Below are 25,351 nucleotides of genomic sequence, written 5' to 3'. Positions count from 1 at the left end.
AATGAGCCAGAGAAATCATCTTGAAGAAAGTGACTCCTCAGAGCAGAAAAAGACTTTGACATCTGGGAATCACAGGACATCTCTGATTGGCTAGTCAGGTCCTCTGTACTCAACCCGGGGCAGATGGGCAGGTTTCCTCACAACCTAGACTTCCTCAGAGGGGATCCTGGGGTAGGCCATCCAGCTCAGAAGGAGGCAGAGTCCCCCCAAAGCATCACAGAACTGGCCTGCAGGAATGGGCACTCATCACTCTCCAGCTTCTCCTAAAATCATCATCAACTCCATAGAGGAGGCGGCCTCAGTGGCTCAGAGCAGATGGCAGTCTTCTAAGAAACAGATGGAAACTGTTTCAAAGACAAAATGAAATGTGCTAAAAAATAAATAAATAAAGTAATAAATAAATCTAATTCTTCTTCAAAATTCTAAGGCAGTAACAGACTTGACACAAGGAATAAGAACCAAGGAGGTACCGACAACCACAGTGGTCCCTTCTCTGCCCGAGGCCCTGCCACCCTCCCGCTGTGGTGACCTCTGGCTGCAGCAGCCTGCGGCACTCCTGGGGCCTCAGGGTCAGAGTGGGAGAGGCCATCACCAGGGAAACGCAAGGTCTGGCCTGGTGAAGAACACATCCGATCAGCAGCAACAGTGAAGCTCATTACCACCTTTCCTAAGAGACTCTGAACATCAAAAGCTTTAAGCCCTCAATGCAAGACACCTAAACACAGAAACTTTGGAAGTCTGATTGGTTCCAAAGCAAAGTTTCTAAATAACATGCCTACTCCAAAGAAAGAAAAAAGTGGTGAGAATCTGGATTATGTTGTTGTTTTTTAAACTTTCTTTCTAAGATAATAACCCTTCTTCGATTATACAACAAACAAACAAACATTAGTAACACTTGCCTTTCAAAGATGTGGGCTCTGGCATCAATCCAGTATCTAATTGGCACCCTTTGCCCTTCAACCACAGGTGCCCTTGGTAAGGGCCACTGCCTCCTGAAACAGGAAGTGATGGAGGCAGCTTTTCTTCCCAGAAAAGTTACAGTGACCATCCCTTTGGATTGCACAGAAGTTCTTGCTGTGATGGTGAACACACAGGTGTAGGAAAGGGACAAGAGGAGGCAAAGAGGCAGAGGCGAGCCCTCATGTCTAATAATGCCCCTCACAGGCCTTGAGGGCTCCCAGCCTGTGCTAGCGACCATGAAGAACTGGCAGGCAGGAATATGGCAGTGGTGAGCGGCTGGACAGAGCCTTCTCTAGCCAGGGAACTGGGCTCCTTCATGGACAATGTGCTTTCCCTCTCTCAGCACTTGCAAATAGAGATGGGTACCACCAAACGCATCTGCAATAGAGGCTCTGGGAGAGGAGTGAGCAGCAATCCTGTACCAAATACCTATTTTTAGAAGGCAACACCCAACTTGCTTTTAGGCTTTTGCCTGGTGGGCACCTTCATAGAGGGATTTTGCTGGAGTCGGAAGCAAGAAGGGTGTGAGTCATGGACCACAGAACAGGGGCACTACACCACCACCTGCAGAAGCCGAGGAGTGGGCAAAGCTACGTGGGGTCAACGGTCAGGCATGCCAGGCAGGGCATGAGGGTCAGGAGCCTCATGCTCAACTTCGAGCTCTTGCCTGTTGGAAATAAGAGGCACCAGCTGGCAGCCTGCTCAGCCAGCAAACACCACCTGCCCGGTCCCCCGGGCCTTCAGCTAGTGTAGTAGACGTGGAAGTAGAGAGTCTTGTTGCGAAGCAGGGAGTAGGAGTTGTCAAACTTGAGCAGGTAGATGCCCTCCCCGGGGTAGTCGTGGCTGCCAGCCTGCACGTCTCGGTGGCTGTCCCGCCGGTACACAGGCATGACCTCCCCGTAGCGACCCCGCAGGGAGCTCCTGGAGCCTCTCTCCACATCTCCAGCTGGGACAGGGTCTGCATGAGCAAAATGGCAGAGTGTCTGGACATGAGTTCAGGGAACACACATAAGTCCTACCTGAAGGTAAGAGAATGGACCCGGTGAACTAGTGGCTTTCACCCAGCGGGGGATGCTCTTGCCCTCCTACAGGAATGTGGAAATATCTGGGTGACCCAAGGGTCCAGGAGGGCTAAACATGAGGATAGCACCTGCCCCACAAACAAGCATCCCACCCCAAATGCCAGTAACGCCTCCACTGAGAAACGAGGATTTAGCCTTATGGAACCTAGCTAGCTCCAGCAGTGCCCGGACATTAACAAGGGAGAGAAAGGTATTTAGAAAGGATGATTCTCACATCCTTCACTCAACAAGGGAACGAACTAGCTAACAGAGGTAGGAAATGCAGACAAACACGCTGCACAGAGTGACCTAGACCTTCCAGCTGGCCTCCTAAAGAGCAGCAAATAAGATACGAGGTTCTCCTCTTCCCTAAATAACTTAAGATTTCCTTCAGACTTGCTTGTTCACAAAGAAGCAAGTTAAGGAAATGATTTTAAGATGATACAGGGAAATCACGAAGTAAAAATAATGCTTAGATTTATATTATAGTCCCCACCACCCAAAGTGCCCTAGGACAGTGGTCAGCAAACCGCGGCTCGCGAGCCACATGCGGCTCTTTGGCCCCTTGAGTGTGGCTCAGCGTTAGAACCACTTCTTCAAAATAGACTCGCCCAGGCCAAAAACCGACTTCTGCGCATGGGCCACGAAGTTTCAATCGCACTGTATGTGCATGCCCGCACATGGTATTTTGTGGAAGAGCCACACTCAAGGGGCCAAAGAGCCACATGTAGTTCGCAAGCCGCGGTTTGCCGACCACTGCCCTAGGACCATCCTGAGAAGATATTGCAAGTAACAAGTAGGATGGAGCACAGAGACTACTTTTAAAACTGCTCCAGGCGTGCCGAAACCGGTTTGGCTCAGTGGATAGAGCGTCGGCCTGCGGACTGAAGGGTCCCAGGTTCGATTCCGGTCAAGGGCATGTACCTTGGTTGCGGGCACGTCCCCAGTAGGGGGTGTGCAGGAGGCAGCTGATCGATGTTTCTCTCTCATCGATGTTTCTAGCTCTCTATCCCTCTCCCTTCCTCTCTGTAAAAAATCAATAAAAATAAAAAAAAACTGCTCCAGGCGTAAAATAAAAAAGTAAACAGTAGTCAGCCAGCTGTGATCATCTGTTAGGGGAGAGGGGTGGGAATTACATTTAGCAAATTATAATCACTCAGTTTGGTTCCAGGCCAAGAATAAATACAAATATAAAACTAAGCGATAAATGAAAAATAATCTCAGGTTTATGTGTGATCTGAATAATACTGCCTCTATGCACAATAGCAATGACCCACCTGTTTCCCTGCCCCTATCCCATCCCTGTCCCCAGGGAGATGTTGGGAAAACAGCAGGTACTGATTAAAAGGAAAAGATGCTTTCCACTAAGGCAGTGGTCGGCACACTCATTAGTCAACAGAGCCAAATATCAACAGTACAACGATTGAAATTTCTTTTGAGAGCCAAATTTTTTAAACTTAAACTTCTTCTAACGCCACTTCTTCAAAATAGACTCGCCCAGGCCGTGGTATTTTGTGGAAGAGCCACACTCAAGGGGCCAAAGAGCCACATGTGGCTCGCGAGCCACAGTTTGCCGACCACGACACTAAGGCATCTATGCAATCCCACCCGAATGCTCTTTGAGGGTCTGACTTTGGCCTGCGTCACTCAACTTAGCAGGCGATGCTGAGAGGGATTCCTCCTCGCCTGCATTCTGAGGAAGAGGAGGACTGGCGCAACACAGGAAGTGGTCACTAGGTATTAGGCTGAGCCTGGAAAGGAAACTGCCAACTAGGTTTAAGTTACATTTACCTTCAAGCCCCTCCTCCTCTTCCTCGTCTTCATCCTCATCCTCACTCGAATCACTGACCTGCACAGTTATGTCAGTGCTGGTTACAGGGGTCCAGTCAAAATAAACTCCGAAGCCAATGTCATAGTCATCAGTGGCAAACTCCCAGCAGACACGCTTCCCCTCTGGATGGGTAGGAACCCGGATGGTCACCACCTCACCCCGTTTCACCACCAGGCAGCTGTTCTTCTCCTTGCCCAGCTTGCTTTTGAATTCCTTCATCTTGGCAAAGGTCCAGATGCAGGGAGGAGCCATCAGCGGTGGGGAGACTGAAAGAACAGGCAGCTTACTAGAGAGGAACCAAGAGGAAATGCTGCCACACCTGGCACTTTGCTTATGGAAGTTGTCATAGTCAAAGGCATTCTTTCTACTGGCTTTTTCTCCTTCCTTTCACAAGTCACTTTCTCTCTTTCCTTCCATCTGTCTGCCTGCCTTTCTTTTAAGTACCTGCTGGAAACAGAGAAACCACCTCCCAAAGGTCTTACCTTTCCTGTGGTCCCCCAGAAGATCTGCAGATTCCAAGTCAGCCGAAAGAATATCTATAGCTCCCGTGTGCTCAGACTGGATCATAACAATGTCCCCAGACCTCTGTGGAGCTTGATACTTGGCCATCTGCACAACAATTCCAGTTAGAGGACATGTTAGAGTGGCAGATTCCAATTACCTCCACTCTCCCAACTCTGAGCTTAAGGTGCTAGTCAACATTCCTTCTCTTTCTTCCAGCTACAGGTTGCTAATAAATTCTAATTATTTTAATGCCACCATTAATTTAAAGACGTGCTCTCTCCTACCTTTTGTAACTTACCTACTCAAGACACTTTATAGAATCCTTGCCCACAAACATCCTCAGAGCTTGCTGCTGACCTGTGCATCAGCAGCTTCTCTGGGCCCTGCCTCGGTCTCAGCTTGGCCTGCACAGTATCTCCCTACGGCGTCACTCATGACAGCTCAACTCCCACTCTGCCACACAGTCCTCCTGCTACAGTTCCCATTCAAGGGTTCCTTCCAGATCACTGTCAATCGATTCACTAAAGCATTGCAGAGAGAATACAGTTTGTTGTCTCTGTCTTTATGTCTTATCCTGTTGGTTGTCTCATCCAGTATCAGTGTTCTATAAATAATTATAATCTCCCTTAGACCAGCCCCAGGATTTGCATTTACACAGTGTATTTGCTGTCAGACATCTAACCTACATGGAAGAGTGCAAATGTCACTTGATACTCAAAGCCCTCGACAACCCATGGCAGGAGCCTGCAATCTCTCCCGACTGGTCTCACTTCACATCACTCAGATTAGAGTTCCTCTGTTTCATACTTTTATGCCTTAATTTCCTACTCCTTCTCCAAGCAGTCGGCAGGTAACACAAGTAGTGTACCAGTACCTACTGCCAACATGGGAGAACACATCAGTGAGATAGCAGTCCAGTTAAGAGACTAGAATTATATTTGCAAGAAATAAATAAATTTTGTAACCTCCCAAACTATATTCTCATACTACCCGTTTCTGCAGAATAAGTCTTTCAGTTCTTAACTCCATTACTAACTGAAGTGATTCAGACTGTGGCTAACTTGCTTAAATGAGTCCTTCCTTTTCCAGAAGGCTAAACAAAGGATTTAGCTTGTAACTGATTAGCTACATAGCCTTAGTAAAGTCACTAATAGCTCTCAGCCTCAGTTTCCTCATCTGTAAAGTGGAGACATATGGTACCTATCTTACAGGATTGTTCTCAGGAATAAATGAAGCATTGTGGATAAAATGCTTTATAAAGTCTAATGCATTATACAAATATAATTATAATGTTTGCCATTGTCTTTATTGACACTAATTGTTATTATAATACACACTAGTGCCCCGGTGCACGGATTCGTGCACATTGAAAGGAAATTAATTAGAAGTTGGCCCATGGGGCGGGATTGGGCGAGATGGGCCGGACACGCCCTGGAGCCAACCTCCCTCGGTCCCTCCCTGGCTGGCCGCACCTGGGGCGGTGCCGCGGCTCGAAGGGCATCTGCACAGTGAGCGGGGTCCCTCCAGCAGGTGGGGTCCCTCGGCCTGGCCTGTGATGATCGGGCCAAAACCAGCTCTCTGGCATTCCCCAAGGGGTCCCAGATTGAGAGAGGGAGGTTCTCAGGTGACACACTCCAGAATCAGGCTCCCTCCTCTCTGGTTCCGGGGTGCATCACCCAAGAACCGTTGCTGCCAAGTCACTGCAGCTCGGCAGCTCCTGCATTGAGCATCTGCCCCCTGGTGGTCAGTGCGCATCATAGCTACCGGTCGGACAGTCAGATGGTCGGATGGTCACTTAGCCTTTTATATATACAGACTAGAGGCCCAGTGCACAAAATTCGTGCACGGGGGGGTGTCCCTCAGCCCAGCCTGCACCCTCTACAATCTGGGACCCTTTGAGGGATGTCCGACTGCCCATTTAGACAGGCAGTCGGCCATCCCTCTCACAATCCAGGACTGCTGGCTCCCAACTGCTCGCCTGCTTGCCTTCCTGATTGCCCCTAACCGCTTCTGCCTGCCAGCCTGATCACCCCCTAACCACTCCCCTGCCAGCCTGATTGATGCCTAACTGATCCCCTGCCAGCCTGTTTGCCCCTAACTGCCCTCCCCTGCAGGCCTGGTCACCCCTAAATGCCCTCCCCTGCAGGCCTAGTACCCCCCAACTGCTCTCCCCTGCAGGCCTGGGTCCCCCACAACTGCCCTTCCCTGCAGACCCAGTCACCCCCAACTTCCCTCCTCTGCCGGCCAGGTCACCCCTAACTGCCCTCTCCTGCAGGCTTGATCGCCCCCAACTGCCCTCCCTTGCACGCCTGGTCCCTCCCAACTGCCCTCTCCTGCTGGCCTGATCGCCCCCAACTGCCCTCCCTTGCAGGCCTGGTCCCTCCCAACTACCCTCCCCTGCTGGCCATCTTGTGGTGGCCATCTTGTGTCCACATGGGGGCAGGATCTTTGACCACATGGGCGCAGCCATCTTGTGTGTTGGAGTGATGGTCAATCTGCATATTACTCTTTTATTAGATAGAATAGAGGCCTGGTACATGGGTGGGGTCCAGCTGGTTTGCCCTGAAGGGTGTCCCGGATCAGGGTGCGGGTTCCCTTGGGGTGTGGGGTAGCCTGGGCGAGGGGCCTGTGGTGGTTTGCAGGCCAGCCACGCCCCCTGGCAACCCAAGCAGAGGCCCTGGGATCTGGGATTTATTTATCTTCTACAATTGAAACTTTGTAGCCTGGAGTGGAGCCAAGCCTTCTGCTCACTCCGTGGTGGCAGCCATTTCTGTTTGGATTTATGTATCTTCTATAATTGAAACTTTGTAGCCTTAAGCGGAGGCCAAAGCAGGCCAGGGCTGCAGAAGCTTGGCTTCCTCCATTGTTGCGGGCAACCCTAGCCTCCTGCTCTCTCCAGCTCCGTGGTTGCTGCCATTTCTGTTGGGCTTTATTTATCTTTTATAATTGAAACTTTGTAGCATTGAGTGGAGACCTGGGCCAGCAAGGGCAGGCAGAAAGCTTGGCTTCCTCCATTGCCAGGGAAACCCAAGCCTCCCTCCTGCTCTCTGTGGCTGCAGCCATCTTGGTTGGGTTTATTTGCATATTCCCTCCTGATTGGCTGGTGGGCGTGGCTGGTGGGTGTAGTGGAGGTAAGGTCAATTTGCATATTACTCTTTTATTAGATACGATGTTAGTAATGATATAAACAACCCATTATTCCGTGGCAGAACACCACTGCTATCAATGCCATTTCTATAGACTCTTTCCCATAAATCCTGAGTAGATCCACCACAAGACAAGTGAGACTAAAATGCAGTCCAATGGTTTAGGCTCCTCACATTGAGGAGATTCTAGACAACATGTAAACATTCATTCTAATGCTTCATTTTTTAAATAGGTGCCTGCTGGTATACTGATGGGACTTGTGGAAGATACCCATGATCAATAGCTAAATAATTAAAAATGAGATACCCAAAAAGAGCAAAGAGAATTCTGGGAGCCACCCTCAGAGTGCTTTCTAATTCCAGCCCATCCATATGTACCTAGATTCTGGTGCCATAAACTCCTCCTTTTGAAAGAGAGAGTGAGAATGTGCTTCCTACCTTGTTGAGGACCTGGCCCTGGTCTGCAGGCCGCAATTTCTGTTCCACCAAGGCCTGAGCCTCCAAGGCACTGGCTGCTTTCCGAAGATCTTCCGCGGCATCCTCGCTCACTGGAGGTACCATCTGCGGCCTCTCAGAGGAAGACAACATGTCATTCAAGGACTCTTTTAAAAGGCACACTAGGCCTGGAGAAATTCAGCAATAAAACACTCTTCAAAGGACACACCCACACCCCCTGCTTTCCTCTGGCATTCAGGTCTTCTGTCAATTTAGCTGACCACTGCCCAGGGCTGAACAAGGCCACAATAAAGTGGTGACAGTACATGAGGGCCCACAGACAGACAAAGCCACATCCCAGGCTCCAGGAACCATAGTAAATACATAGCTCAGGCATCGGAGATGGACTGCAGGCCTGGTTTTATTCCTCTCTCTGGGACCCCTGCCATTTGTTCCATACAGAATTTCAATCAGAGATAGAATCCCAGTACACATAAAGTCACTGGTTAAAAGCAAAGAAACTGATTAATCATCAAGACAAAGAAAGTGAAAACTGATTAGCAAGGCAATCCCTGTCCACAGTTATCCCAGGAGCAGGGTTTCAGCATTTCCATTGCACAGCCTACCTTATGCAACCCTGTCACAGATATCCATATTGCACCCAACTCACAGGGTAATAAGAATAGATAATCAATCACTTTCTTTTCTTTTTAATCTATTATCCTGATGGCTTGAACTATATCTAGTTGAATAGTTATTTTAAAGAAGCAAGAAAATAATTATGCTCGCTTCCATCTTCCCTGGCTTCCAGAGAGACTAGAAAGTGCGTGAAGCACCAGGGCTGCAGCACAACATCCAGGTCTCTTGGGAATGATCGGTTTCCAACAAGAGGAGGCATGGATTCTTCAGAGAAGCAGTTATCAAAGTATCTTCCAGGACCCCTGGGTCCTTAAGACTCTTTCATGGGAATCTGTGAAGTCAAAACTTCTTCATAAAAATTCTAAAATATGATTTGTCTTTTTTCATCTTCTTAAGAGTAGACAGTGGAGTTTCCCAGAGGCTGCATGTGATATTGCCACAGAATGAATGCAGAAGCAGATCTGAGAATCCAGCTGTCTTTTGTTATGGCAGACATTACAGAGACTTGCGGCATCTCTCTTCCCACTAAATTATTTTTGCTTTGGAAAATAGTTGTTTTTCATTAAAAACATGTAATGAGTTTGCTATTGTTTTTTTTTAATGAATCAATAACAATGTTTTTAATTTTTCAGTTTTAATTTCTAATATAGTAAACATTGATAGATACAACCCACATAAATAAAAGTTCTTTGGGCGTAAAGGTTTGAGGACTGCTGCTTCCGGGCATGATTTCCTCTGAGTAAATGGCTGGGAAACAGTACTCTTAACTCCATGGGAAAGAGAGGGCTTATTTTGGAGCTTGTCAGTTTCATTTCTTTTTTTTCTTCTTCATTTTCTTTCTTCCTTTCAATGCAAACAAGAAAAACCACTCCTAGCTTATAAACTATCTCTTCTTTAGATAAAACAGAGCCATCTTTTGAAATAACCTAGTCACTCCAACCTGCCTCAGAACAAACAAGAGGTAGTTACTATGAAAATTGGGATACTGTTGATTTTTATGGGTTTGCTTGGGTAATCCTGTGTAAATTGTAAATTGATCTATGTTGTGAGTCTATTTTATCCTCTTAAACCCAGAAATTACGGTCCATTTCTTATTTCTTGACACTATTAGGTGAGCTTGATAGCAAGGACTGGTATTACTCCCTCTGTTTGCACAGTGTCTGCACCCAAGCCTGTCACAGGGAACCCTAAGGCCCTTTGCACTCTGACCCTCTCTCTCCTAGAATGACCTGATCTCGCCTTGCTCAATCCACTCCAGTCACAAGGGCCTCCAAATGTCTTGAGAATCCTCAAACAGTTCAAGCACTCTCCTAATTGAGGGTTTTTCACCTGTTGTCACCTCTGCCTAGAATCCCCTCCCCCTAGTTACCTTCTGGTTTCTTCCCTCAGGTTTCTGCTCAACCATGACTTTTGGGAGACCTCCCAGATGTCTGAGTATAAAATGGCTCTCCCCTCCCTGGCCCATCACTTTTTCTCGCTGCACTCATTACTGCCTGACATATTATGTACCATATTTTGTTGATTGCAAGATGCATATTTGTTTTCAGATTTTAACATAACTGAAATATGGGCTGTCCTAAAAATTGGTGATGTCTCCAAATTGCCTGGGGCCTGGGCTGGCATGAGTCCCTCCACAGAAGATGTGCATCTGCTCTGCCAGGGCGTGGGAGCCCGGGAGCACTACCAATGGAGTCGGAGTTGCCTTGAGGTTCTGTTTAAGGGTTTGCTTAGACCAGACAAGCAGAGTGAATTTAGGAAACAAACTGGTGACTAAACTTGTGGCTCATATATTCAGGGGACATATTTTGCCCTGCCCTCATCAGTGCCAAGGCTGAGACTTTCATGTTTCCCTGTTGCCCTCTGCTGTGTAGGGGATTTTCCCCTCATTTATCTTTTCACGGAAGGTACAGGCTTTTATTGAGCCAGAGCTCCATGGGGCGGCGGCGGAGGGGGCGGGGAGGGTCTCTTATTAGACTCACTATCAGGCATTTTTTCTTTCTTGCTGGTACATGAAGTAGCAGTTCACTTACAGTTGATGGCAACTTAGATTCCATGAAATAGTTTCTTAATTCTATGGTATACCTGCTTTCTGTCTGCCTCCCTCACTAAAATATAAGCTCCATGAGACCAGGGACTTGGACTGCTTGTCCATTTGTGGCATCTTCAGTGCCTAGAACAGTGCCAGGTACATGGTAGGCTCTCAATAAATATCTGTTGAATGAATAAACAGCAGCCACCCATTCATTATTTGTTGAATAAGTGAATGCTAATTTTTGTTTGGGAACAAAGGAGGAATATTTGGAATGTGAGAATACAACAGTCAATCTGACCATTAGCCTGCCCTTCTGGTATGTGGCATCTAAAATTTAGTGTCTTTGCCTTTGTGCATCCTACTTTGCACAAATATGGTTCTGTTTAATTAAAAAAATATATTTTACACAGGACATGCAACAGCCACAGGAATTTAATGTTCACGTTAGGATTTTATGCTCTGAAGAATCAGTGAAGGGTATTTTGGGAAAGATGAATTGCAAATCACTTGATGCCAATGATAAACCATATAAAGAAAACACTCCCACTGTAAGCCTCTGGCTGTGCTGACCCGGAACAGGCAGGCCATCCCAAAGGGAGGGGCTAGCCTCACTAGAAAAGATAGAGCGCTCTGCCATTTCCGTTCCCAGTACATACAAAACACAAACACTAAACTTCAGGCACTAAATATCATGACTGCTGGATTTTGTTTTCTTCACACACCAGATTTTAGAAACAAAACTTTAAAATTATATTTTCTTTTTCCTTAGAACGTTCTATATTCCTCACTCAAAAAAAATGTATTTATTCTTAGGAGGAAAAATCAGTTCTGTGCCAAAACCCATCCCCCAAAGATCCTTCAATTCAACAGAAAAAGGGTGGTGGCAGGAAGATGGGAAGTTCTCTTCAGGGGATTTGATGAGAACATGAATTATCTCAAATAATCAAAGCCTGAGGAGGCTGTATCCTCTAAAAGGAGTGTTATATACAGTAATCTAGTAGTTCTAAGCATAGAACTCAAAACCCTTCTATCTGTATTTATGAGACTAAGCTTTAGAATCAAACAAAACTAAAGCTAGGTAAACTGGAGCAAGTTACTGAATTCACTGTTTGATTTTCCTCATCTGAAAATAAACAATAGGTATACTTATTTAATGAGAGTTGCTATGAGGATTAAATGAGATTACACATTTTAACACCTGGAATAGTATTGAGCAAATATAAATATTCAATAAAAAGTGGCAATTTTATCATTATTACAGAAAAAGATTCAGTGAAGTGTGGCTTATATTATTATCAGCAACTATATTAATCATTATCTTTCATCATCTAAATTCTGGGGGGAAAGAGTTTTATTTCATATACAAAGGTGAGAAGAAAGAACTTCTACTCAAGAAGTCACAGATTTTTGCCCAGCTGGTGTGGCTCAATTGGTTGAGCATCATCCCATTCTGCTTGACAACACTGCTATTCCCTGATCAGTGGGACTGTGATATCCACTAGCAAAGTGTTCTCCAAGATACAGTTTTTCATTAATTATTCCATTAATGTTTTGTGTGTCCACTCATTCTAGGGCTCGATACAACTTGCTGCTATATACTCTAATATCACTGATGGGGAGGGGGAGGGGATGAGATGGACAGAGAGGGAAATTAAGAATGATAACTTGAAGGTGATCATAATGGTTGAATCTGAAAATTACATAATAAAACACTGCCTCCAATAGTGTATGTGTATGTGTGTGCATGTTATGAATAAAATCCAACACATATTTTCTTGAAAGTCCACCTAGAATCCATTTCAAATGTTTTCACATTTGAACACAGTCTTCAGGAGAACATAAATAAAGACACTACTGCTCATTACAGTTTTATTTCTGAGAGTAAAAGAACATTTTATAACTTGAAATAGATCTGGCATTGCCCTAAATACGCTTAAGGGTTGATTAATTAATGGCAAAACCATTCACTTGTCTTCCCCCTTGATATCACTGCCCACTTCTTTCATCAATTCCTTATCTCAGAAGAGAAAATCTCTAGAAGCATTTTATCCAAAGCAGTTGCTTGTCCCTACCTGTAGGGTGAGGAATGGGGCTCTGGATCAGAGGCAGAAGCCACTGGAGAGATGACCTTGGTGTTTTCTAGATCTTCATTCTCTAGAAAATCATGGAAAGAAAAATTCAGTATCTAAGAGGGAACACAACCATAATTAACTTGTATCTTTTTTAAAACCTGGCAGTTTCAAACAACTTTCCCTTTCCAAAAATATTCTGGGCATAAACTTTATACTCTGAGAGGCCCAGTACATAAATTATTCAATCATCACATCCAAGTATTTTCAGGTAGTCATAACCCATTTATAAAAAGTAAGTCTTTTTCCAAAATAAGTACCCACAGAATTAATTCTAATTCAAGAACCATTATATCTCAGAAAGCAGATGGTTACAATTAGGCAGGAAATATAGTGCACAGTAAGATGTAGGATGAAATGAACTGTAATTCAGTGCCAAAGCATACAGTGCCACCTCTATATTCAATAAGCTCAGATCACTGTATCCAAGATCAGGTAAAAGATTTTTGTAATTTCATTCATTTACTAACTCGCTCATTCACCAATAACTTACTGAATACTGTTAGACACATCTACAAGGAATATAGTGAGGTGCATAATGAAGGCTATGGTCCCAAGCTCGCAACAAGTCTATGACTGATATTATCATTGCCATTTTGCAGGTAAGGAAAATAAGGCATAGAGACAAGATTCAAAGCCAGGCAGTCATGCTCATAACCATTAGGTGCTACTTGGTTTTGTGTTTTATTCATTTAGCCTTTCCTTGAGCACTCAGATATTAAATAACCCTTGGTTTAACCTCTTCTGGCTAAGACTGAAGCCTAAAGTTCACATCTCAATTCAAAATTCAACTTACTAAAGCAAACCTCAAACCCTGAAAGTTTCAGAGTTCGGGGAACAACATGAAAGTACAAATGACAAGCATATATTTGTGATCCTATTTTAATCTAGTCTCATTTTTTGTATGTAAATAAGACCTATTTTTCTTTTCACACTCTCATAGAAAGAAAAACCTTAGAGCTTATGCCACGCAATTTTCCTCTTGTAAGATAACAGAAAATATACATTAGTCTCTGCCCCTAGTTCCTAGCACAGAATTCCTAAAACCCTTATAATTTCCTAAGTGATAAAAGCTGGGAACATCTTTTGTTCTAATATTTGCTCTTTAATCCAGGTTGCTGACACTGAGTTCCTAAATTCCTAGGCTGGGTGATCATAGTGTCTTTTGTTTTAATGAGGTGACTCTTGGTGGGCTCCTGGATGGGGGCCCATGCACCAAAGGGCCTCGGGTTGGATTCCCATTCAAGGGCATGTACCTCACCTCAGTTGCAGGTTCATTCTGCCCCAGTCGGGGAACATGGGAGAGGCAACCAATTGATGGTCTTCTCTCTCTCTCTCTCTCTCTCTCTCTCTCTCTCTCTCTCTCTCTCTCTTTTCTCCCTTCCTCCCTCCTTTTCTCCCTTCACTCTTTCTAAAAATCAATGGAAAGAAGTCTCCTCAGATTATCAACAAAAAAAGAATAGTATCCTCTATTATCTATATTTAGGAGCTTATTGTTTTGCCTTTCACATTTTTTTTAAATACGTTTTTATTGGCTTCAGAAAGAGGGAGAGGGAGAGGAGATAGAAACATCAATGATGAGAGAGAATCATTGATCGGCTGCCTCCTGCAACACACCCCCTACTGGGGATTGAGCCTGCAACCCAGGAGTGTGCCCTGACCAGAAATCGAACCATGACCTCCTGGGACATAGCTCAACGCTCAACCACTGAAACACATTAGCACCTTTCACATTTTGATCTACAGTCCAACTAGGTTTTTTCTTTTTCTTTCCTTCTCTTTTCTCTTAGGATATCCAATTACCCCAGCAACATTCACCATTCTTCCCCCACTACTCTATAGTACAATCTTCGTTGCAAATCAAAGCTTTATCCTATTCCTAGGGCCTATGACACTGTTGTGTAAAGCTTCAAAATAAGTCTTCTTTTTAATATAAGAGCGAATATTTCTTTTTTTTAAATATATTTTGATTTTTTTACAGAGAGGAAGGGAAAGGGATAGAGAGTTAGAAACATCTATGAGAGAGAAACATTGATCAGCTGCCTCCTGCACACCCCCTACTGGGAATGTGCCCGCAACCAAGGTACATGCCCTTGACCGGAATCGAACCTGTGACCCTTCAGTCTGCAGGCTGATGCTCCATCCACTGAGCCAAACAGGTTAGGGCCAAAATTAAGTCTTGATATCTGATAGAGCAAATCTTTCCATCTTTTCTTACTAGTGTCTTTGCTATTTGTGGCCTTCACTTCTACATATATTTTAGGTCAGGACCAGCTTGTCAAATTCCAAAAAGGCCAAAACCCTGCTGGGATTTTTATTGGGATTAAATTTTATCTATAAAGTTGGGGGGAATTGACATCTTTACAATATTGAGTATTTCAATCTAAGAATATGTTATATCCTTCCATCTATTTAGATATTCTTTATTATCTCTCAATAATCCCATATAATAAAAGCATAATATGCTAAGTGTCCAACCATTCATGAGACTGTTTGTTCAACCGTTCCACCAATTGCTATGATGCACACTGACCACTAGGGAGCAGGCACTCTGACTGGTAGGTTAGCTTGCTGCTGGGGTCTGGCAGATGGGGACTGGGCGAGATAGGCCAGACATGCCCTGGAGCCTTCCCGTGATCCCTCCCCAGCCAGATAAACTCCCGCAGATTGCGAGAGGGCACAGGGCAGGCGGAGGGACCCTACCAATGCACAAATCGATGCACCGGGCCTCTAATATATTATAATCTTCTGTAGAAAGGCTTTGAATACAACTTGTGAGATTTATTCCTCATATTTTTACTCTGTGGTAAATAACATTTTATTTACTTTGTTGCTGATATATATAAATGCAATGGAATTTTGCATACTGGCTCTGTATCTAGCAATCTGGCCAAACATTAATTCTAGTAACTTATCTGTAGGTTATTTTAGATTCTTCATGTACATAGTCATCATCTGCAAACAACAGATTTAACAGGATTTCTTTCGAATCCTCATATATTTTATTTTTCTTGCCTGACTGTACTAGCTAGAATATCCAGTAAAATAATAAATAGTAAGTGGTGAGCATGGTTACCCTGTCTTATACCCAATCTTAAGAAGAAAACTCTCAAATTTCACCATTAAGTTTTATGTTGCTTGTAGGCTATTTGTAGATATGCTTAATCCAGTAATGAAGTTTCCTTTTATTCCTAGTTTGATAAAGTTTTGAATCATAAATAGAGGTTGAATTTTATCACACACTTTTTTCTGCAACTATTAAACTGATAATTTTTATACTCTAGTGTATTAAAATGGTGATTTACAGACTTTAAAAAATGTTAAAATAACTTTTCATTCCTGGAAAAACCCAACTGGGACTTATATAATGCTGGATTCAAAGTTAATATTTTATTCATGACTTTTTGCATCTGTGTTAATGAGTGAGATTAAACTGCTATTTTCCTCTCATCTAGGATAATTTTGATGCTGCCTGAAAAAGTTAGTTATTCCTCTGGTGCAGGTATGAAGATGATAAAGCCTGTACTTGATAGTCTGAAAATATCTTTATTTCATCTTCATTCTTTTTTAAAAAAAATGTTTTTATTGTTTTCAGAGATGGAGAGATAGAAACATCAATGATGAGAGAGAATCATCGATCAGCTGCCTCCTGCACGCCCAATACTGGGGATTGAGCCCACAATCTGGACATATGCCCTGGCTTGAAATCGAACTGTGACCTCCTGGTTCACAGGTCTACACTCAACCACTGAGCCATGCCAGCCAGGCTCATCTTCATTCTTGAAGACTTTTCACTTTCCCGGGGGGAAAAAAAGTTCTATATCAATAGTTTTTCTTTCACTATTTTAAAGAGAATCTAGCTCTCACTGCTCTGTACAGAAATCAGTTTTCAGCCTAATCACTATTCCTTTAAAGGTAAACTGAAATTTTTCTCTGGCTAGTTTTAATAATTTCTCTTTGCTTTGGTTTTATAGCAGTTTTACTTAATGAATACCTACTGTAGATTTCTTTTTTATATATATATTTTATTGATTTTTTACAGAGAGGAAGGGAGAGGGATAGAGAGTTAGAAACATCGATGAGAGAGAAACATCAATCAGCTGCCTTCTGCACACCCCCTAATGGGGATGTGCCCGCAACCAAGGTACATGCCCTTGACCGGAATCGAACCTGGGACCTTTCAGTCCGCAGGCCGACGCTCTATCCACTGAGCCAAACCAGTTAGGGCTACTGTAGATTTCATTGTACTGATACCGCTTGAGGTACGTAGAGCTTCTTGAATCTGTAGATTGCATTAGTTTTGGAAAATTCACAGCTATTCTCACCAAACATTGCTTCTATCCATTCTTGCTCTGAATCCTCACCTTCTAGGATTCCAATTATACAAATATTAGACCTTCTCACATCCTCTATGACTCATCTCTTTCCTAAATTTTCTATGATTTCATTTTTATATATTTCCTTCTGGATATGTTGTTCTGACCTTTCTCAAACTTTTCTCTCCTTGAACATCTATAATAATAAAAGCGTAATATGCTGATTAGACCAGACTTCCTTCCAGACGAAGCCAGGGCTGCAAGGGAAGCCCAGGTCCTGGGTGCCAGAAGGAAGCCAGTGCCAGCAGGTGGGGGAAAGAAGGCCTACTCTTGCACGATTTCGTGCATTAGGCCTCTAGTAATAAATATAATTATTTTTAAGTCTGTATGTGGTAACTCCAAAATCTGGTACCTGTATTAATCCACTTTTACTGTCTGTTGTTCACGTATCTCTACTCATGCACCTAGTCATTTTGATATGTGGCAGAAATAGTCCTTGCAAAACTATTTCTAGAAATAATTTGAAGCCTACAATGATCCTTCAGAGATTTGCCTTGCTTCTTCCATGTACTTAGAAGCACAAGTATCCTGGAGTCACCTTAGTCCGATTACATGAATTTAGATGTATCTGAGCTGAGCTATAGTCCCTGTAATAGCCTACTCCTAATCTGCCCTTAATTCTAGAACATGGCCTTTCATGGTCCTAACCCAAAGGAAAGGGGATTCCCCAGGGTTTCCCCTCCTTGTCTGGTCCTGAATATTAATCCCTGTTGCTTTAGTCCAGATTGGCACTTTTACAGCATTGCCATTCAGCCTCCCCTCAGGAATCCAGCATATGCCCTCAGAGGAGAAAGGAGCACCACAATGGACTCTCATAGCCTGGTAATTTTTTATTATGCGATGGCTCTCCAGTATCTTCAAGCAGATGTTTATATTTTGACAATTATTTCCTAATTGTCTCCAATGGGAGAACTAATCTCAACCACCTAGCCTGCCATTACTCAGAACAGAAATCTACATTGTCTCTTTACCTTTTTTAGTTTAAAGGTACCTTAGCAAATAAAATGGAAACAAATAGAAATTTTAAGAGTCTTCCTTCTTTCTGTCATTGGCTAACAGTATGAGCTTATCAAGTAATTGTTCTATCTCCCTTTGACTTATCATGTTGCTTAGATCATAATGAAGACTTCAGTAAGGTTGAATGTTTAGACAGAAATAAAATTAGCACAAAAATACTGGAAGATACTAGTGGGTTTTAAAGATAACAAAAAATTATTACCTAAGGAGACTTTACAACCTGTATTTCATAAAAAAATTTATCTGAGAGAAAAAGGCCTATAAAAGGTCAATTCCTGATGACCAGAGGGCAATAGAGATGTACAGAATGGCTCTTACAATATAAACATAGTAAAAAGCTTGTAATACATTTGTATTTTTTCTGATTTGGTAATATATTTATGTTATTCAAAATTCAAAAAGGTAAACATATACAGTGAAAACTTTCTCCTATCTCAGTCTCCACCTTTAAAGGCAACAAATATTATTAGGTTTTTGTGTAGTCTTCCAGAGATATTTTATGCATATAAAAAGGTGTGTGTGTGGATACACACACATATATATTCTTTTTTACACAAATAATGAAAATACTAGACATACTACTATGCCTTTTTTTCCACTTACATCTTAGACCTCTCCACAACTATATATGAAAAGCTTCCTCATTCTTTTCTACAGCTGATTAATATTTTATTCATTGTATATTCCATAATTTATTTAACCAGTTTTCCATTGATGGACATTTATGTTCTTTCTAATCTTTTACCATTACAAATAATACTATAATAACCTTGTACCTGTGTCATTAAACAGGCACATGAATAAATCTATAGGATAAATTCCTGGAAGGAATGTATTGATGAGGGCATATATTATAATTTTGATAGATATTGATAAATTATCCTCATAGCATTTGTACCAATTTACATTTCCATCAGCAATGCATGAAAGTGCTTGTTTCTACACATATTGACCAATATAGCGAGATATCAAACTATACCCATTGTAGTTATGATTTATTTTCCTTATCATTAGTTAGGTTGAGCATTTTTCATATGTTAAGAGCCATTGGTTATAGCATCTTAACAGCTTGATGTATGCCTGAAAAAAGTGAAAAGATATTGCTTTTGAATTTTTAAGGTTAAAGATATATGCTAAATTATGTAAGAACTGCTGATAGAACAACTTGTAATTAGATTCAAAGAGGCAGGAAGTAAGAAAAGGAGAAAGAAATACATAAGTTGCCCTAGCTGATTGCTCAGTAGTTAGTGCTGGCACAGGGACCGAAGGGTTGTGGTTCGATTCCAGTTCAGGGCACGTACCTCAGTTGCAGGCTCAATCCCTGGCCCTGGCCCTGGCCCAGTTGGGGTACGTGCAGGAGGCAACCAAGTGATATCGATGTTTCTCTCTCTGTTTCTCCCCTTCCCTTCCACTCTCTAAAAATCAATAGAAAAAATATCCTCGGGTGAAGATTAACAACAACAAAAGAAATACATAAGTTTATTTCCAGAAGTATAAAGTGTGGAAGATAGAGTCTTGTTTTACAGAGAAAGCAATTTATTTAGTGAAATTTAGACCTACTATAAAGAAGCAAAAGCCAATTTTTCTATAGTATAGCTTTTAATATGTCAACCAAATATAGACCAATCTGTAAGTATTCCTAGAAGAGACCAGAGAAACCAGGACAAGTTTTGAAAATTTAGATGGTATGTGGGAAAATGTTTTTATTTTATTATAAAGGGTATGTATTTATTTTAATATGTATTAGGAAAAACTGGTAATCACAGATATTACTTAGAATAAAACAAAATGTTAAATGTCTATTTAAAGAAAAAACAATATTGGAATGTATTCTCTAATGTGGCAGAAATCATGATTGTGCTATCTGAATGGCCAAGGTCTTAAAAACAGTGAACCAAGAAGGACAAATGGAAGCTCAAGAATAACTCAATTTATAACTGATGGCCACAGGAGAAAGGGGGAAAAAGAATCTTCCTTAAAATGATTTCATTTCTATTTTTTAAAATATGAGTTTTCTTTCCATGTTACCGGAGTTTGGTTTCAGGCATTCTGGTCATGCTACAGATTTAAATTTGCTCTGTACTTATACTTTCTCTGCAAAGAGAACCAAAAAGTAGGTTTTCTAAAGTATTTGAGTATCAGGTCAGAGTTCTTTAGAACAGGTCTCATAGGACCTCCCTTTCACTAAATAGGCTGCAAAGATAATTAGCCTGGGCTTTTACATTTAAGAGCAGAGCAACCAAAAGCAGGTTATGTGGTTACAGACTTGAGAGGCTCAAACAAAAAGAAATTGGCTAAATTTATATTCCAACCAAATCCAGAGACCATGTAATACAATTTCTCTTCAGCCCTTATGGGTGGGACATGCTCCTGATTATATATCTTAGGTTGTTAATTATGGATTGAATTATGACAGGACTAATTGGCTAGCTCAACACCATAAAAACACAACCGCTGTAAGGGAAAAAAAAATAAGCCACAGGCAGACAAATTTGTAGGGCATTTTGACATAAAGCAGTAAGAGAGGGCTCTTTGGCATAGACATCTATTCTTTTGTTGCATCCAATATGGTAGCTACCGATTTTTAAATTTAAAATTTAAATTGAAATAGCCACACAAATGCAACACTTTCATCACTGCAGAAAGACTTATTGCACTGAACTATGAACAAGTTTACCTGACCTGTTTCTAGTCCTTAATGTCTAAATGCATTGATAGCTCTCAGCTCATATACACCAAACCAAGTCTACTGTTGATTCTAGGGTAATAACAGACTTTGCTCTTTATTTTTCCCAAAGCTCTGTAGAAGAAGAAGAAAGAAGAAAGAAGAAAGGAAGAAAAAGAAAGAAGAAAGAAGAAAGAAGAAAGAAGAAAGAAGAAAGAAGAAAGAAGAAGAGAAAAAAATGCCTGCTCTAAGTGATTCAACATGTATGCCTCTTGGGGACTGAAGGACCCAGATGCCCCAAATAAGACTTTTAAAAGAAAATTACAGTTCACAGACAATAAGAACACTATGACCACTGGAGAGCTTAGATCAGAAGAACATAAACACTTTTCCTTCTTTATCACAAAAACTTTAGCTAACAAACATGAAGACCTTCAAAAGGAATTATCTGCAGAGAATATTTTTTAAAAACAAGTTATTATTCTGATTACAACTCCTGTTTTTGAAGGAATGTACATGGAAAAATCAAAACCCTTAATTCAATAAAAACTGAAATGTCCAGCCTCTTTTTTGTTGTTGTTAATCCTCATCCAAGGATATTTTTCCCATTGATTTCTTTTTTAAAAAATATATTTTATTAATTTTTTACAGAGAGGAAGGGAGAGGGATAGAGAGTTAGAAACATCGATGAGAGAAGCATCGATCAGCTGCCTCCTGCACACCCCCCCCTACTGGGTATGTGCCCACAACCAAGGTACATGCCCTTGATTGGGATCGAACCTGGGACCCTTGAGTTCACAGGCCGATGTTCTATCCACTGAGCCAAACCGGTTAGGGCTCCATTGATTTCTTTAGAGAGAGTGGAAGGGAGGGAGGGTGGGGGAAGGGGATAAGAAAGTGAGAGCGAGATCAATTTCAGAGAGAGACATCCATTGGTTACCTCCCACGTGCACCTAGACCAGGGCCAAGGATCCAACCTGCACCCCAGGTATGTGCCCTTGACCAAGAATGGAACCCAAGACCCTTCGGTCCATGGGCCTACATTCTAACCACTGAGCCAAATAAGCCAGGGCCCAACCTCATTTCTTATTGCTGTTTTCCTTCTAAGAAAGGATGACAGAAACCTCCTTCAATTTCATTCTTTCTTAGGCCTCTATTACTTACTCATTGGATCATTTTCCAAAGGAAAGTGGCAGAAGGATCCAATCAAATTCCTAATTCGAAGCAGTTTATTGAGTTACCCCTAGCCTATGCCACACTGAGCCAAGCACCGCTTTGCAAACCCAGCTTAACTCTAACTCAATTTAAAGAAAAAACACCGCTTTGGTTTCTCAGTAGTAACACTACTGATATTTGGGGCCAGATAGCTGTGCTATGGGGCAGTCCTGTGCATCACAAGGTGTTTGCCAGCATCTGTGGCCTCTACCCCACTAGATGTGAGCAACAGCCCTCCTCCTCCTGCCAGCCTAGAGTTGTGACAACTAAAAAGTCCCCTGGGGGAGGCAAAATCACTCCTGATTGAGAAACACTGCTTTCACCCAAAGAACGTTCCTGGATTATCTGAACCCTAATTCCTCCTAATCACTTGATGCTCCTCCAAATCTGTGTTGAGACTTTATCTCACAATCCAGCAAATATTTACAGAACCTCTAGGACACAACATTAGGGCTCTAGGAGATACACAAGATAAGAGTCTGTCCCTCAAACAGGTTTCTTGGGGGTGGGGAAGCGGGGCAAGTACATCAAGAGCTGTAATAAAAGACATCCACTTATATGTTTTGAATTTTTTGGTTTTTGTTCCTGTAGGTATTCTCATCTTACCAAACTAAAACCACCTTGAGAGCAAACATCATACCTGCCCTGGAGTACTAATACTTGATTTTTGACCAATAAAAGTTAAAATAAGCTATTGTAAACTTCATCATAACAAGGTGGCAATTTCATATGGTCAGTGAAAACTCCACAGGTGACTTGGGCAATAAATTCATCTCTCGGAGAAAATGATTGCTGACAGGAAGTCAGATAATACAAGTAAGTCTTTTTCCACATTCTGGCACAAAGCAAGCAATATAAGCTATCATTACTATTATTTTATAAGCAACAAATCATACCCCAAGGGGAAAATACTGCTCTAGGATACATTACCAAGTCCCTACATAAAATAAAAAGAAACCAACACTCACCCTGCTTTTTGAAGGCGGGAGGGAGACAGTAACCCTAAGTATTTCTGTCAGTGTCCTGGGAGGAAAAAGTGAATGCAGGAACCAATTGGGAGTATAGGGGGGGCATTCAAAAACAAACCCTTTATCCTCCAATATATCTTGAACAGTTTTTTGTTTTTTTTAAGGAGAGAGAGGGGAGAGGAGACAGGAAGAGAGAGAGAGAGAGAGAGAGAGAGAGAGAGAGAGAGAGAGAGAGAGGCCAAGGCCCTGAACTATTCTTAAGACCTTTCTATTTTATTTTATTAATTTATTATTTTAATCCTCACCTGCTTAGAGAGAGAACATCAAACAAAATCGATCAGTTGCCCTTCACACATGCCCCGACCACGGATCCAACCACAACCCAAGTATGTGCCCTGACCAGGAATTGAACCCTTCAGTGCACCGGACAATGTTCAACCAACTGAGCCACTCTGGCAGCCAAGGCCTTTCTATTTTAAATGCTTGGGTGTGTTTGCCATAACCACACAAGGATGTAAAGGGGAAGTCTAATTAGCATATTACCCTTTTATTAGTATAGCTATAAAAAAAAATAAAGGGGAAGTAAAAAAAAAATCCTTATTTTATAAATGTTGACACATGCAAGGGACAGATGTTTATGAGACTTTCTGGGTGTTTCTTTGCTTAATCTTTTAGAAATGGTGCTTCACATTTCTGTTGCTATGAAGTTAAATACATGCCATCAGTTTTGAATTTATTACAAGGCATGGCGTTCATATGAAGGAAAAACAAAACAAAGACTGTTACATGTTTAAAAGCAAGAGAACAGCCAAAACCGGTTTGGCTCAGTGGATAGAGCATCGGCCTGTGGACTGAAGGGTCCCGGGTTCGATTCCGGTCAAGGGCATGTAGCTTGGTTGCGGGCACATCCCCAGTAGGAGGTGTGCAGGAGGCAGCTGATCGATGTTTCTCTCTCATCGATGTTTCTGACTATCTATCCCTCTTCCTTCCTCTCTGTAAAAAATCAATAAAATATATTTTTAAAATAAATAAATAAATAAAAGCAAGAGAACAGAACATAAAGTCATGGGGGAGAGCTAGGTGATTCAAAGATATGTGTGTGTTTGACCAAAGCAGCTTTAGGAGATGGGAGATATTGGGGATAGAAGTGAAAGACAGGAAAAGTCACCATGCTGGGACACACGCAGACAGGAACACTGCTGACAGCCCATGGAGTTTAGATGAGCAGAAACAGATCTTATTCTCCTAATAATGGACAATGCAAGTGTTGTCCCCTGGGCTAGGCAGCAAGTACCTCATGCACAGCAGCTCATGTAACTCAGCAATCTCATTAGGCAGGCACCCACCATTTACAGAGGAGGAAACGGAGACATAGAGAAGTGACTTACTCAAGGTCACTTCATTAGTAACTTGAAAAGTCAGATTCCATTCCGGCCCAGGCAAAGTGGCACCACCTCTACCGCTATACTAAGGTGTCTGTTTTCATTTCAGACCTGGAAAGTTCATTTCTACTTGCTACTGAGTAAGACCAGTTCTCTGTCCCTATCCTTTTGTATTTCAAAAGAGCATCCTTTTAGTTGTGAACTGTGTGGTGATCAATGCACACGGAGGAACTTGCGTGGGTAGCAATAGAGACAGGTCCCCGGAACAAGATGATGAGGGTCCTGGAGAATGAGGGAGGTCGCCCAAGTTCCTGTTTCAGCCCCTATTTCCTGGTCACTACGTTCATTCAAAAGACCCCTGACGCACACCCCCCTACGCGAGCAGAGAGGCGCGTGGAAAGGTGGGGTCCCGGACAGCGGTGGGGTCGGGTGGGGAGTCAGGGCTGGGGTCGGCGGCCAAGGAGTGCACAGCGGGTGTGCAGAAGCTGGAGAGGTGCCGGACAGAGCAGCCCTGTCAGTACCATCCGGGCTGATCGGAGAAAGGAAGCGGAGCAGGAACCAAGACATTTCAAAACAGGAGTAGAAAATAACCTCGAGCGCAGACCACCGCCCGGGGAGAGGGTGGCGGGGTCGGTGGTCGCGGCCCCCAAAAGCGTGGCCCCAACAGAAGCTAAGGCTGGGGCTCCGCGCGCGAAGGGGCTGCCCAGGCGGGGCAGAGCGCGGCCGAGCCCGGAGCCGAGGTGCGGGCCCTGAGGCCGGGCGGCGCCCACCCGCCGGCGCCCCGGCCTTGCGTACCTGAGGCGGCCGCTTGGCTCCCCTCCACTCCCGGGACGTCCCCGATGCCGCCCGCCGGCTCTCGACCCGCTGCAGCGCCCCATAAGCCCGGCCCCTCAGCCGCCCGCGAGTCCGACATCTGCAGCCGCGCCGCCAGCGCCTCCGCCGCCCGCCACGAGTGGCTCCGGAAAGAGCCGAAGGCAGAACGCCCGCGGTC

General features: G+C 43.1%; 1 protein-coding gene across 2 annotated transcripts; it reads right to left on the bottom strand.

Annotated features, from left to right (window-relative positions):
* Positions 1–840: 840 nt before the first annotated feature.
* Positions 841–25,308, bottom strand: TMED8 (transmembrane p24 trafficking protein family member 8). 2 transcript variants are annotated; one of them, XM_080662210.1, is made up of 6 exons: positions 25,156–25,308; positions 12,681–12,762; positions 7,941–8,070; positions 4,335–4,461; positions 3,813–4,118; positions 841–1,918 (listed from the first exon to the last, which is right to left on the bottom strand). In XM_080662210.1, exons 1-6 carry the CDS (start codon positions 25,271–25,273, stop codon positions 1,701–1,703), a joined length of 981 nt encoding a protein of 326 aa, XP_080518336.1. In that variant the 5' UTR covers positions 25,274–25,308; the 3' UTR covers positions 841–1,700. The 2 variants fall into 2 exon arrangements, with proteins under 2 accessions (XP_080518336.1, XP_080518337.1); XM_080662211.1 differs by lacking the exon at positions 25,156–25,308 and having other exon boundaries at positions 1,574–1,918; positions 7,941–8,072; positions 12,681–12,750.
* Positions 25,309–25,351: the final 43 nt, after the last annotated feature.

Source organism: Plecotus auritus (genome assembly GCF_963455305.1).
Source record: "Plecotus auritus genome assembly, chromosome: 1".
Lineage (NCBI taxonomy): Eukaryota > Metazoa > Chordata > Mammalia > Chiroptera > Vespertilionidae > Plecotus > Plecotus auritus.
This window is presented reverse-complemented; position numbering and strand designations above follow the sequence as displayed.

What these genes read in the sequence shown, in the direction of transcription:
- TMED8 (XM_080662210.1), bottom strand. Translation starts at nt 25,273, where the DNA reads ATGTCGGACTCGCGGGCGGCTGAGGGGCCGGGCTTATGGGGCGCTGCA. An exon ending in CCCCATTCCTCACCCTACAG is followed by an intron (nt 8,071 to 12,680) that starts GTAGGGACAAGC and finishes TTCCTCTGAGAG; the next exon opens with GCCGCAGATGGTACCTCCAG. An exon ending in AGGGCCAGGTCCTCAACAAG is followed by an intron (nt 4,462 to 7,940) that starts GTAGGAAGCACA and finishes ATTGTTGTGCAG; the next exon opens with ATGGCCAAGTATCAAGCTCC.